The sequence below is a fragment of the Candoia aspera genome, chromosome 7 (assembly GCF_035149785.1).
Source record: "Candoia aspera isolate rCanAsp1 chromosome 7, rCanAsp1.hap2, whole genome shotgun sequence".
Classification (NCBI taxonomy): domain Eukaryota; kingdom Metazoa; phylum Chordata; class Lepidosauria; order Squamata; family Boidae; genus Candoia; species Candoia aspera.
The window spans coordinates 20,045,416-20,060,884 of NC_086159.1; the positions used below are offsets into that span (position 1 = coordinate 20,045,416).

General features: G+C 38.1%; 1 protein-coding gene across 1 annotated transcript in view; it reads right to left on the reverse strand.

The window, feature by feature from the left end:
- Positions 1–10,677: 10,677 nt before the first annotated feature.
- CREB3L2 (cAMP responsive element binding protein 3 like 2) overlaps positions 10,678–15,469 on the reverse strand; it is a 68,858-nt gene continuing 64,066 nt past the window's right edge. Inside the window, exons 11-12 of the mRNA XM_063308887.1 lie at positions 13,790–14,006; positions 10,678–12,255 (exon numbers count right to left, since the gene is read on the reverse strand). Of these exons, the coding sequence (XP_063164957.1) occupies positions 12,180–12,255; positions 13,790–14,006 (293 nt within the window). The 3' untranslated portion in view covers positions 10,678–12,179. The remainder of the gene's footprint in view (positions 12,256–13,789; positions 14,007–15,469) is intronic.

The window sequence follows — 15,469 nt, forward strand, 5'->3', positions numbered from 1 at the left end:
GCTCCAGCACCACGACCAGGTAACGATCCTTTGCTGAAGTGTTGGTATCTTAGATGTTTTGATATTGGAATATTATCTAACATCAATTAAGATTTAATTAAAAAAAACCTTTAGATTGCATCCAAAGGTTGTTTTATAATCATGGAAATATTTCTGTTCTTTTATCATAAGACATCTGACCTTCAATTACTTTTTGCACCCTCCCCCCCCCAAATAAAAAAAAACCCTATCTTAGGAATTGGCACTCTTTAGGCACTATAGATCATGGAGAAAATCTATCTATGTGGTCACTAGGAGTCAAAAATGACAGCACATAATCAATCAATCAATCAATCAATCAGGCACTACAGAATGTATTATAAGGGACTCTATTTAGTAAAACAACTGGCTGAAAAGTGATTTCATTTCCACTTTCCATAACCTGGATATGTATGTGTAAAACCATCACTCAATATGCATATGTGGAGAAACTTAAACCTATAAGTCAACAGAGTTGTATCATAAAATCTCAATGCATGGGAATTAAAGCTGAACTTAAAAAAAAACTACCATGTCATTTGCCAAATCTCTATTATCTCATGTTACTTAGTTGCTATACAATAATCAAGTCGAGGAGATGGTTGCCAAGAGTACATTGGTGGTAAGAACCACCAATTGGTCCTGGATTAAATAAAAGCATTGCTGCCCTGAGGTAATAGTAAGCAGAAATTCACATTTCTGAACATACAAGAGAATGATGGATTAGATACAGATGACCATGCTTAGCATGGTAGAAAGAAATAGAGGGGGAAGGTATTGGATAGACAGGACTGAGATCACAGGAATGTCCTTTGACAATCTATTGATTACTGCTGCAAACAGATCAAGGTGATGGACATTTGTTCATACAGTTACCAATATTCAGTGGCATTTGATTAACTTTTGTAAAAATGTGTCAAAGGTCAGGCATGCTTAAATCCAGCTTGTCATTCATTGTTTTAAGAATATTTAGAGGTGCCCACTTTTGAAGGCAACTCAGAAACTCACTTGTTCAGAAAATGTGCAGCATAATTATTATATGTTAGATTCTGGAGTGCTTTATGCCATTGTGAAAGAATTTGATCAACTCAATATTTTCGTATTAGCAAAATAGGTTTCCTGAGGAATCTGTATAACGACCAAGTAGCAACGGTAAGAACAGACCACGGAACAATGGACTAGTTTAAGATTGGGAAAGAGTACGGCAGGGTTGTATATTCTCACCCTACCTATTCAACTTGTACACAGAACACATCATGCGACATGCTGGGCTTGAGGAATCCAAGGCTGGAGTTAAAATCGCTGGAGGAAACATTAACAATCTCAGATATGCAGATGATACCACTTTGATGGCTGAAAGCGAAGAGGAACTGAGGAGCCTTATGATGAAGGTGAAAAAAGAAAGTGCAAAAGCTGGCTTGCAGCTAAACCTCAAAAAAACCAAGATTATGGCAACCAGCTTGATTGATAACTGGCAAATAGAGGGAGAAAATGTAGAGGCAGTGAAAGACTTTGTATTTCTAGGTGCAAAGATTACTGCAGATGCTGACTGCAGTCAGGAAATCAGAAGACGCTTAATCCTTGGGACAAGGGCAATGACAAATCTCAATAAAATAGTTAAGAGCAGAGACATCACACTGACAACAAAGGCCCGCATAGTTAAAGCAATGGTATTCCCAGTTGTAACATATGGCTGCGAGAGCTGGACCATACGGAAGGCTGAGCGAAGGAAGATCGATGCTTTTGAACTGTGGTGCTGGAGGAAAATTCTGAGAGTGCCTTGGACTGCAAGAAGATCAAAGCAGTCCATCCTCCAGGAAATAAAGCCAGACTGCTCACTTGAGGGAATGATATTAAAGGCAAAACTGAAATACTTTGGCCACATAATGAGAAGACAGGACACCCTGGAGAAGATGCTGATGCTAGGGAGAGTGGAGGGCAAAAGGAAGAGGGGCCGACCAAGGGCAAGGTGGATGGATGATATTCTAGAGGTGACGGACTCGTCCCTGGGGGAGCTGGGGGTGTTGACGACCGACAGGAAGCTCTGGCGTGGGCTGGTCCATGAAGTCACGAAGAGTCGGAAGTGACTGAACAAATAAACAACAACAAAACAGGTGGGTGAGCAAGCAGGAGCCAAATGCCTGGCATTACAGGTCTTTGAAAAAGCTTTTAAAAATCATTTATTTTCAATGGCTTTTTCATGAGCTGTTTTCTGGAACTGATTATTTTTAGCAGTAAATATATGGGGATTTTGGACATTTTGGGGAATCAGAATCCCTTGGAGATCCTTAAAAGTTGCCTTAAAAGTCAGATAAATTAATTACAATATTCTTGAAGTAGCTGTTGTATTTTTTTCTCATATAGGGCCTACATGTGACTTCCCACCTAGGAAGGTGAATATCCCAGAACCATATAAATCTATTTCTTTATAATACTGAAAGTAAACAATGTAGACATGAACTTTCCAGAGTAAGGGACCATGCCACCTTATAGTGAATGCTGAAATGCTGGTCAGGCATTAGCTTCTTATTCTAGCTATCTGGTCCAAAAATCCTTTCATTTAAAGGAAGTGCACAGATACTGAAAAATACATTTAATTAATCATTTCAGATCATGAGGGGTGGAGGAAGTGATGTGGAGGGCTTGTGCATTGTGGCTTTAATGAAAGGTAAGTCATATTAGAGGGTCCTGCAGAGATATTGTCTTCTACTGTAACTGTGATGTACACCAAGATCTCTGCATCGTTCTGTAAAATTATACATGTGCAAATATAGCAGCGTTTCTGATTGCATTTAAATTCTCGTGTCATTATTGTTTCTTGGAAGCTGCTATCCTCTCCATCTAAAGTTAAATCCCACTAATGCAGAGGTAGAACAAGAACTTCATAAAAGTGAATAATTATAGGGCATGGGTAATTATAAAGTTCCACAACAGCTAAAGGAAAGCAAGCACCATTTTGCTAACAGCACATTAATGTGAAGAGTGCACTTCTGGCCTCTTCCCAGGACAAATGCTTTTGGTACAATAAAAACATTGCTTCTGGCTAACAGATATATATTGGATGTCTCACTATCAATATCCACCTCTCTTTGTGTCAGGCCCAGCCCAAAAACACCAAAGAACCAGTCCAGCCAAACTTCAGTTCTTTATTTGCTAATGCCGTATAGACAGAATCTTGCCAGACTAAAGCAACTCTACCTAACCTAAGAGGAAATAACCTGGGAAAGCCCTAGGGCGGAGCTATTCTGAACCTCTTGGTTTTCCCACAACTGCTCCCTGGACTGTGTTTCCTCTTATCCTTTCCACCTTCTTGGAATGTGCTCCCTCCTTCCTGAGAACAAGTGGCACTGCCGAAATCTACCACATCACCTCCCCCTTCAGAGACACATTCCATAACATTTTGGGTCTCTGTTCCCTTAACGGTTGTGCAGCACTTTGGATTTAGTTTCCAATAGGTGCCTCAAAGCACATGGTAGCAGAAATATGGCACCTATCTGCAGCACCCTAAAGTTGCCACATTTTCTTCCAGAATAAGTGGCTGCCCTCTGAAATCGCTGAACAATCCCAGGAAAAGACACAGCTGCTTTAAGGAGCTGCAGACAGGTGATCTGTTTGCAACCCCTTGTTCTGCAAAGATCATTTTGGAGAGTGAATCTGAAGCACTGCAGAGCCCTACTGGGCAGAATGAAGCATATATATATATTCTGCCTTCCATTCATAGTGCAACAGGACAATGGAACAGGATATGTTAGGTTTATTTGTTAAACTAAAGGAACTTTAGTTTAACAAATAAACTTTAAATATACTATTTAGGCTTGAGAAAAAATTGAGGCGGCTTTGATAGCATTCTGGATCAAGACTTCCTCTCTATCATTTTAGAGAGCTGGACATAGATTAATGGGATTCAGTTACAATAAGACAGATTAAAAAAAACTGTCTATCAGTAAGAACAATTCAACATGAGAACCAATTACCAGAGAGGTGTTCGGTTCTTCCTTTTCACTCGATGTAGTCAAGGAGAGGCTGAAAAGCTGTCTTTCAGGGAAGTTTTAATTTGGATTCTTGTGCTGAGCAGGGATTTGACTCAGTGGCCTAAATGGCCTGTTCCATTATAGAGGAATAATTTTACAAGCAAGACAAGTATACTGGATCCCATTTCTTTTCATATGGTTATACATTGCAAACCCTTCTGTAGTTGGTCCATGAGCTTCTAGTGGCCACCAAAAAGCAGTATACTAAAACCCATTTCTGTGTTCTATATCCATTATAACCCAGTCTAACATATAATATACTTATTTTATGTAAGTGATTTTTATTGTCATTTTTCATTCACAAGATCCCCTAGTTGGATGATGATGACAATGACCACAACTACAACTGCTATCCCACCATTCTGTCCATATGATAGAATGATCAACCTTCATACACAACTGGGATAAAGTAAACAAAACATCATCACTACAACTAGCAAGCTGACAGATCAAACCAAATTGAATTTGCCTAAATAATACTGAAAACACCAGAAGTTTCTAAGTGTGGAAAAGGAAAGCAAGCACCATTTTGCTAACAGCACATTAATGTGAAGAGTGTACTTCTGGCCTCTTCCCAGGACAAATGTTTTTGGTATAATAAAAACATTGCTTCTGGCTATGTATGAAGTTCCAAATCATACAACTGAAGACTATTATGCTGAGTTACTCAACTGCCAACAGTTCCCCCTAAAAGAAGTTGAAAAACTCTCTTGTTCTTTTCAACTTTAAATGCAATTTAATGTTACCTTCATTTTTACTTGGCCATCACTTGTTTGTTTAAATTGTTGCCATTGTTTTAACTGCTCCCATCTATTGTTATTTGTAATTTTATGTTGTCCTAGTAAATCAGTCCCAGTTCTACTTCAGAGACCAAATACACTTTAAATAAGGAGAAAGAATGGATGAGTGGATGGGATAAAAAAGTCACAGTAAGGTTATAGTCAGGTCATAAACTTAAGTTTACTTCTCAGTAAATTGATACTTAGGGAAATACAATCTAGCTTTGCAATGAATTTCCTTTTTATAAAACTAGGTATTAATCTAGCATGCAACCTGAGTCATGTTCACTCATCTCTTTTTATCCCTACTCATGCAAATGTATTTATTTGTTTATTTTTCATATTTCATCACCGCCCATCTCACTAAGAGTGACTCTGGGCAGTTTGCAGGTCAATGCATCTATGTGGCCCTAAATCACCTCAAGTCAGCATTTATTTGTGCATTAATTTCTACTTACCAATCCAAACTTTATTTTTGTGTACAAAATCAAGTGTCTACCCTTAAGAAACTTTCTTTGATGCACAGATTTCAGAAACAAGTAGGTTAACCTAGCCTTCCCCAACCTGATGCTGTCCACATGTTTTGGAATCAGATGGCATGGAATTCTACGAGCTGCTCTCCCTGCAAATCAGGACAGCACACAATTGGGAGGGATCAGATTAGTCATTCATTTCATATATCCTATGCCAGATGTTCAAAATTGTCAACTCTTTCTACCCTGCTTCTTGAAGTCCAACCTTTGCATCCATAGAATGTCACAGGGAATATCATTTGTCAGCCTTGCAAGGTAGTCCAGACAAGAAGCATAACCAGTAGCATCAGCATTATCTTTATTATAAAGTTACATTAAACAGAATCTTGCAAGACTGAAAGTATCTCTCTCCTTCTCTCTTTTTAGTCTCTGGAAAACTAGGCAAGGTCCCTTCTGCCTCTTATCAGACTGTTGCCTAGGCTGTGGATCTTCCTCCTGTCTCCCAAGGTCATTCCCACATACCATTACACTAATGTTTGCACAATTCCGATCTTTGTTGGTATAGACACATCACAGCATCTGAATATCTTTTCCAAGGTCTAATGGCTGTTCTATCAAGCACTAGTCTGTGGTGTATTTCTTGACTGCTTTTTCCCTTACTGTTGATGGTTAATCATAAAAGGCTATCCACCACTTTGAAATCTTCAGTCAGTAGCCATGTATATCTATCTTGTAATTTAATTGTTTTAATTGAAATTGTTTGAACTGTTTTATAGTTTTTATTGTTGTAAGCCGCTCTGAGTTACTTGCTGAGAAGGGCGGCTATAGAAATCAAATAAATAAATAAATAAACAAACAAACAAACTGGTGAGTAGACCAGTACCTTGGAACCTCTCTGGATAAGGAATGGAAGGGAGATCACCCACATGTGCTTTGGACAGCTAGCCCGCACAAGGAGACTACAGGACAGCAGTTTTCTACAGGTTTGAGCCCTGGGAGACACAGGGAATTTCCCCCAATGCAGAGGCTCAGAAAGATGCTAACCACTCCATTCTAAGCCCCAATCATGTGACCCAGAGCAGAAGACATGCAGCTGGCCCTGTGCTTCTAGTGCACACATACACCCATAGAGAGATGCAACATGTTACTTTGTTATGCAGAACAACATACAAACACCCACAACCACTGCAAATAAAGTGGCTGGAAAGACTTACCGAATCCACACTCTGTAAGCTTTCCCTACCTTGTTAATTTCTATCAAATATTTAGGGGCCCATTTAAAGCATAGCAGTATTCCTGGAAATAAAGATGACGAATGTATTTTAGTTTGCAGCATTACCGGCTTCCCATTTTTAAATTATAACCCCTGTTTTAAAATGCAGAAAGGAATCTGTGAGCCTATTAGCCTCTACAATCAACACATTCAGGGACCACAGACATAAATAATGGGGAACAATTATCTGTGTAGAGTTCAATTATGCCTATCTGCATACATAAAAGTTGTTTATTTGGACACTGGGATCCATACAGAGATGGTTTTAGGACACACACACAGAGTAGTAATGTATACAAGCAACATGTAATTGGCTTGTAATTAGCTTATGGAACTCTGCCAGAAGATATGATAGTCACTCCCTAAAATGACTTTGAATCAATTTGTAGACTAGAGATGATCAATTGCTACTAAGTAGAATGTAGCTTGAATACTAGATTCAGAAAATAAAGTTGCAAACTTCCCCTTACTTGCAGATTTCCCAGATACTATAAATCTGGACGGCCAAGGGAAGAAACAAGACGCTGGTTTTGGGGTAATTCAGGTTTTGCTCTTGCATGTGTTGGTAGATGTAAACTGCTTCTCTCCTTACCATAACTGAGTAAAAAGCAAATTTTTAAAATGCAATGACTGAAAAGGCTTCTCTTTTCTTTAGGAAAATATTTATTTGCAAGAAAATAGATAAAGCATTACATAGTTGCACTTAGGTACATACAAAAAGCATTTAGTTTGCAGTTTTGTTTTAGACTTGTCTGCTTAATAAAAGTTTTTTTTTTCCACAAAAATTCTTCCCCACTCCCAAGTATGTGAGGATTTATTTAGAAGTGCATATATATATATTGCAATAAAAATGGTATAGAACATATTAAACCAATGTTGTTTAAGGTATTGGCATTTTTTATTTTTACCTTACGCTTTTTGTTAAATATCTGCAGTATTTTAATAAGTCAGTTCCATTTAAATATGGGTAAAAATATATTTCCATATTCACAGAGCAGAAAGAACTGAGATTTTCTGGAAAGAAAAATGTCAATACAGATGGCCCAGTATATCAGGTTTGGGGCTTACATGATACAAATGACAGATATAATTATTATTAAACAAGTATTTATATCCCACTTTTTTTCCTTGACATAAAGCTTCAGACTGGCTTATAATAACAAATGAATACTTAATAGATAATAAGGTTCTTTAAAAGGCAGTGATAATTTATGAATGTTCTAGGGAACTTTGATAGATAGTATACACTCCCTCACCCTTAACTGGTTGCAGAAAGGCATAAGGTGAGCCTAATTCTGCTGATTTTAGGGGGATTATGTATGTGCAATATATAACATTATGACCTCTGTTTCAAGAGTAAGAAAAAGTTTAGCCTGAATGTCAATATCTTTATGAATGAAATAACTCCCAGTCACATTGCTCCCCTAAAGACACTGACTGTAATCATATCATGGGCAACTGTGTCCCATTGGCAACACATTTTCAGATTTTCAATCTAAAGTACAGCACACACAAGAGAGACAGGTTTTAAGTGATGTATAAGGGCCACACTTTACAGGGTAGATGGGACCAGGACCAGGAAAGAATCAGGTTAATTTAAATTATTTTATTTATTTATTTTTCAAATTTTGTCACTGCCCATCTCCCCTCAGAAGAAGTTTATAAAGTTTAGCCTTGAAAAGAAGCAAATCAAGGGCAATATAAAGAGCATTTTAGAACATCTTACCAATGTTCCTTGAACATGTGATGCCTGAAACAGCCCTGAAGCTGCTGTCCTTCAGGGCTAAATTGAAATACGTATTTCTACATACATTTATTGGTACAAATGAAGACCCATCATCTCCAATAGAATCAAGATAGATTAAAAAGATTCACCAATCATCCTAATAGTGTAAATGGTTTTGCAGTTCATGTTAGAACCATGGAGTTCTGAAAATGTCAACATTGCCAAAGCAAATAATGCACTAAAGCCCATTCCTTTATGCTTGAATCCTATATCATAAAGTTCAACAAAATCTTGCTAGAGATATTTATGTCCTGTTTCATCCACTACTAATTCTTTTATTATTTATTTATTTCATATTAAACAGGCATTTTTCCCGATTTATTTTTTTAGACATAGTTTATTATTATCTCACTTATATCTCTGCACTGAATTATTTTACTGAGATACGATTCACTAGTTCACTAGAAAAGTAAAATTAGGAATCCCCAAATCTGGCAATACTAGGACGGTTAGCTGAGTATGCTTAGCCAGCTAACTGCAACCTCTGCACCTCTCTGAGAAAAGATGCTAAAATGTGCCAGAAAATCCATTAAATTTTGCACAGAAAATCAAGGAGAACAAAATTGCACTTTCATTTCAACCAGGCTGTAAATTGTTATCTATGTCCCTGGATTCCATTGTAAAATTGGCATCCAAAGTATTTATTCATTAGATTTTATCCTGCCTTTATTTTCTACAACTCAAGGTGGCAGACATAATGCACCCACCTCCTATTTTCCCTGCTGTGAGGTAGGCTGGTCCGAGAGAGGGTGGCTGGGCCAGTCACCCAGCTGGCTTTCACGCCTAAGGGAGGTCTGGAACTCATGGTCTCCCAGTTTCTAGTCCAGCACTGCACCAAACTGACTCTAGCTTGTATTTTATTATATATATTTTATTATTTTCTTGTACTTATTGTAATGGAATTAGTGTGGTGTGTTCTGCATTTCTTAGCAGTGGCAGGATAATTGTCTCACTCTCACTTCCTGCTATTGTGAAAGCTCAAACAGTGTACATTCTACAAACATTTAAGCATCAATTATCCCACTGCCATTGACTTCCATAACTGTCCCTATGCATCCTTACCATTTTGTTCACCTTTAAACTGTAACAGGATTGGGGCTGTTTGGGGGATTATTAAGGAAGAACAGGCTTTCAGAGAAAGAATTAAATTACATTTAGCTCATGTGCATTTATTTATAAATAAATAGACTAGTCTTTGACAGCTCCTCCCCACTTCTTTTGGAAGGAAGAAAATCAGGCTATGTTCTTTGGAACAAAAAATGCCACCTTCTTCATCATACGGAAAAGAGGATGGAGTAGGGGAAAGAGATTTGCATAATATGTACCAGAAGAGGAAATGTTGGCCTGCACAATATAATTCTGCCTTTCAAAGTGAGCCACTCCATGCAGTGTTCTACAGTCTGCACATACCTCAACTTGTTATTGTGAGTTCAAAATGTTCAAATATGCAAAACCAAACCAAAAAAAATGGACAGATTAGTCCACTGGGTGTTGATGGCACAAGGATACTTACTGTAACTTGCAACAACTGTGCTTACATGTAAGGGAAGGCTCCCTAACAACATGTTACAAGTTTTTCAACATAAACTGGTATCTCTTATCCCTCCGTTTTTTTGAAATTACCTCTCCTTAGGCACTTTAAATGTATATAAAGTTGGTTGATAAATTCTGCATTCCTACCAAGGGCTGGTATTTTTTATGGGAGAAAGAAAAATGTTGTACTACATGAGTACCAGCAGGTCTGGGCTTTGAAGTGTTGGATTCAGATCTAAAAATCTTGGGTGCAAGGCTTCGGGGAGGGGCAGGAAAGACTAATAAATCAACATGTCCAGCTGGAGGACCCTGGGTTCGAGAAAGCTTGCTTAACAAGCTTTCACCTTCAAAATAACAATACAAAAAGAGAGTTTCTTTCTGATTAGCAACTACAGAAGAATTATTTTTGTCACAGAGTGAGAGAGAAGATGCTAAATATACATTTTATACTGGGAGGGGCTGGTTTGCACAATGGCCTTCTGGCATTAGGGATCTTAATTTCTTCAAAGAAGTCAGCCATGACTGGCAATTAATATTAGTCATTCATTTTATTGACAGCCAAACTATGAGTAGATAGCACCCATTCCTCAAAATTGAAGGTTGGGGGGAAAAAATCCCTACACTCAGATATTTCCTCAAAGACATTTAAAATATGACATTCAACCCAGATTTATAAATCATGAACTGAATGTTTCTAGGGATAGACGAAAAAGAGGAGCAAACTGAGACTGTTACATAATGGAAAACTACCAATTTGCATCAGTCAACATCTGATTCAGAAACATTAACTAGTTAAAATACTTTACTTTGCACAATAAAAAATAGTGAATACAAAGCATATATACAACAAAAGAAATACACTGTCTACACACTACTCAATTATTAAAAGCATCACAACCCCATAATTGATTTCCATAAATATAGAGTTTAAAATAACATCCTCTTCTTTTAGAGCCCACCCACCAGCCTCTAAAATCTATTAGCTACAGACATCTGGAATCAATGATCACATCATGAATAATACAGTGCATGAAAATAAACACTGTTGTCCAGGTTTGATATTTGCAAAATCCCCCACTAGAAAGTGATTTGGAGAAATTATTTTTTTGAACTCTAAACATATAAGTAATTATTTTATGAAGGGTCTCATGCAATTTTATAGAGGAGGTGCTATTTTAACATATCCATACTAATAATTCCCTCCAAAAAGTTCTGATCATTTAAGATTATAATATTTGGAACTTGCTGGAGACTGGAATCTTTGCTGGTTTTCAGAGCAACAGCCAATTTAAGAATAAGTACAACTGAGAAGACAAAATAACATGTTAGGAAGTAGGAAAAAATCTTATTTAGATAAAACTTTTAAAAGTTTAATGCCTGGAGCCTAAAAGAAGTTTTGGAAGTTTTTCAAAATCCACAAGATCATTTGAAGGATCTTATATCCTATTCCAGCTTGGATCATAGAAAAAAAACCCTAATAAATACTATTTACAAAAGAAAGATACAGGAGAATATAAGATTTAGGAAAATATAAGCAACCAGAGGCCTTATCCATATGAGAACCTGGTACACATTCTCTACAGCCAGGCTTACTGGGAATTCTGGGGGTTGTAGTCACAACACAGCTAGAAGTCATCAGACTGGGAAAAATTAAGCTAATGTACTGAAGGACGATCCCAAACCTTTTCAGTTTTTACAAAGATGTCGTCATAGGAGGAAAGGAATTCTGAAACCTCTGAGTCTAGCAAAACCAAAATGTTTTGTCAGAACTCCTCATTCTTGCCCACTAAGGTACAACAAAGAACATGTCTACAGTCCATTTCTTCTAGAGAAGGTAGAAAAAGAAGTTCCTTGGTTATGCTTCTGCTTCACCATGATCATGGAAGCCCCAGGAGGAGCTTTTCACTGAAGGCAACACCCTATCACTAGTGGCATTAAAAACAGCATCAACATAGTTCATCCCACAATGAATACTATGGCAGAACTCAGGCATGACAGCTACTTTTTTTCTAAAACATTGGGGCAAGAAAGTAGTTCAAAAGGTCTGCCTTTATCATATCTTTCCACCAACACCATCTTCCTGGGTGCAGGATTGAAACGGCAAACTAACAGGTGAGAATTAGAAATGTTGGAGAATAGCCAACCAAAGCCACTTTCTCACATGTTATTACAGAAATAACACAAGTGCTCCATTCTTGCCATTGAGATTTACTGACAGTGGCAAGTCCTTCAGATTTTTTGGTTGGAAAAAAGATGAAGATATAAGGGGGGAAATGTTCCTTTCTCCTAAGATGTAGCGTTGACTCTTCTCTCAATTTCAACGATCTTTAATGTTTCATTTGCATCCAGCTCTGAACTGACTCTATAAGCAGAGATGAGGAAGAATTCAGGTTATTATAAAATGGCAGTATGTATAAAATCAAGCAAAACAAAACAAAACAAAAAAGACTACTTTGGTTTTTCTGATTGTTACTGTGAACGTTTTAGCTTCACTTCACAGTAGCAAGATCTCAGGCAATATAAACCTCAACTTTCCCATTCAAGAACCTTTAACCTTGAAATGCTAAAGTTTGAGACCACTCACCTGCAACATGTATTCTCAACTCAGAATTGTAACAATTACTCTATTGAACTGCAATACTACAATCTTCTTCCTGGAAGCAAGTCCTACTGAATTCCATGGACATTACTTCTGAGTAGACATGCACATGATTGTATTATTAATGTGTTCAATTGCTCAAAAACTCCATTTTCAATTATCTAAAAAGGTGTTTCCAACGAACCAGGCAGCGTTTTTTTAATTTGAGATCTTATAAAACTTGCAGATGGCAAGTGTCATTTTTAACATTGCCATCTGTGGGTAAAAAAAAAAGCTTTCTCTTCTCAAGTAATGCCTAGTGTGGTATAGATTTTAGATGACGTTGGCACAAAGAAACCATAATTTTTGCACTTTGACACAATTACTTTTCCTCATTTGCAAATCTATGCAGATTCAACTGAATAACATTCCTACAATCAATTTATATATATAACATATATAAACTGTATGTATGTGTGTATATATGTATATGTATGTATGTATGTGTGTGTATGTATGTGTGTGTGTGTGTGTGTGTGTGTATATGGGGTATGTGGGTGTGGGTGTGTATGGATGACAGTCCTTATTCTAGCATTATGCTATATAGCCACTCCGGAAAAAGGAAATCCAGACTGCCTTCTGCAGCAGTGGCTATCTAAAGGTTGTTCCCAAGTGCACGGGCTTCTTGTAGTATTCTTGGCAAGGAATTATTCATTCATCATGTTGACTGGCTCTATTAACTTTCCAATCATTCTGGCCATGGCTGTTTTCTTGGAAGAAATGAGCAATCTAGAGTGGAACATAATGGCCTTTTGAAAATTCCCACTACATCTGTAAACAGAGAAATTAGGTGGACAACATCTCTGTATTTCCCCATGGGAAGAAGAAATACTCTAATGATTCCTCAAGTGTAGGACAAACCCAATGGTGAAAAAGTCCAGTGGGAAGAGTCCCCTAGGGATTTAACAGAAGCATGGGACACCAGGAAGGCTTCAGTCTGTTGGAGAAACAATTATACAACCAAACACATAACATTTGCACCCAGCCCTTAGTCACCTCGCAGCTAAATAGGTGCTACACACACACATGCTGCATCCCTGAGAATTTCACTGAAATTTTCTTTGCCTTTGAAAGCAAATTATTTGTCATCAAGCTGAATGAGAATTGGTAAAAAAAAAAAATGGAGGTTGATTTCTCTGCTTCTCATTAAATCAGCCTTCCATTCCCCTTTCCCACTATCATTCTTCAAAACCAAACACTTGCAATGGGCAGTGAGCCATCTGTGCTTGCCCCCACCCCATTTCTGCCAAATACTCACCTGTGCTGCTGCAGCCCCACCAGCACTGACTTCTCTAGCCTTGTCTCATTGGCTACTGTGATCTCCGTAACCTGATTGGGTTGTGACCTGGACACAGGTTCCAAAGACAGGGCTTTGGAAGCCTCCAGGTGCCTGTCCCAGCCATTGCTGTGATCTGAGAAGGGCTGTTCCTCCAGCGGATAAGGACCCTCATAAGTCAGCAGGCTCCTTGACCTCACTGCAGAGAAGAAAGAGAGAAAGAGAGAAAGAGAGAAAGAGAGAAAGAGAGAGAGAGAGAGAGAGAGAGAGAGAGAGAGAGAGAGAGAGAGAGAGAGAGAAATGGAGTGAACTAACAATAAATCTGACACCTATGAAGACAAGAAACTTTATTGTGCTTGATTGCATTCAACAGCTTTAGTGGAGGAGAAAGTTTTGGCTATAGCTTGTGGATTTCAATATAAAAAGCTGCCTTAGTCAGACAAATGGCCCATCTAAGTCCCAATACTAGGTCCAAATACTATGTGGCACTTGGTAGCCAAGTTCTTTGCTAGCTCTGCTTTCAGAGATCCTAGTCAAAAGAAAGCATCAGGTGCTGATTTCTGAATCCTCTGAAATATAAGGGTTGCACTGCTATTGAATTACATTCCTGCCATTACATTTAGCAGTGTATGTGTTATTTAATTTATATGAAGTTGCCTTTTCCTATTTTTTTCAAAACTGGATGCCTTTCGAATGTGTTCAGTATCAATTCCCAGATTTTGTGCCCAGCAAGGCAGCTGAACATATCTGAAGAGCATCAAGTTAAGAAATACTTGTCTGTATTTAAGCAGAGGAAGACTCTCCCCATTTTTCCAAATGGAAAACATTTTAAATTAAACAAAATAGGTTATATCCTGCATGTAAAGTATCTGAAGACTGAGAACTAGAATTCTTTCTAAAATGTTCAAATTGGGTGTCTCATTGACTTGCTTCCCAGTCTCTGAGCCTCCCATCCCAAATACATGGGTTTCTGACAAAGGTACCTAATTCTGATACCTGCAACATAGCCAAGGAAAGCCCAAAATTACCAGAAGTGAGTGAACAGCAGGATGCAGTGACTACAGCCAACAACAGATGCCTGGTAAATTATGGTAAAGATCAATTTCTGGGAACAGGTGATGGACAACCTATAGCTTTCAGATCATACACAGATCCAAACCCTCCTTTTAGTCTCCAAGGGTTGCACTGTTTTACACACACACACACATACACACACAGACTTTCCAGAGTTCCTAGTGATGTACCTACATCATCACTCCATCCATTACAGTCTTGGCTGTCTCCCGATCAAAAAAAGTATGGCCACTGGTGGTTTCTTGTCCCTGCTTTAAAGGTTCTAGATTAGATATTTCCTGATTACACAGCTCCCCGGACATCCTTTTACTGCACCAACAGAGCAATAAAACAGAGTTCATTCCCATACCTAGATCCTGATTTACCAGCCAACATCAACGACTGGCTGATTTCTAGACAAACACAACCATATGCACCTGTCCTACAATACAGCAGCCTTTCTCAGACTGGGTCCCAGCTGCTGTCTGTTATAGCAATGCAATGCTACTGCAGAAGACACAGCAAACGGGTATAGTGGTCCACTTTTTCTCTAGCTACACATGTAAGACAGATTTCCTACACCCATTCTTAGATAGGGTTACATAACAA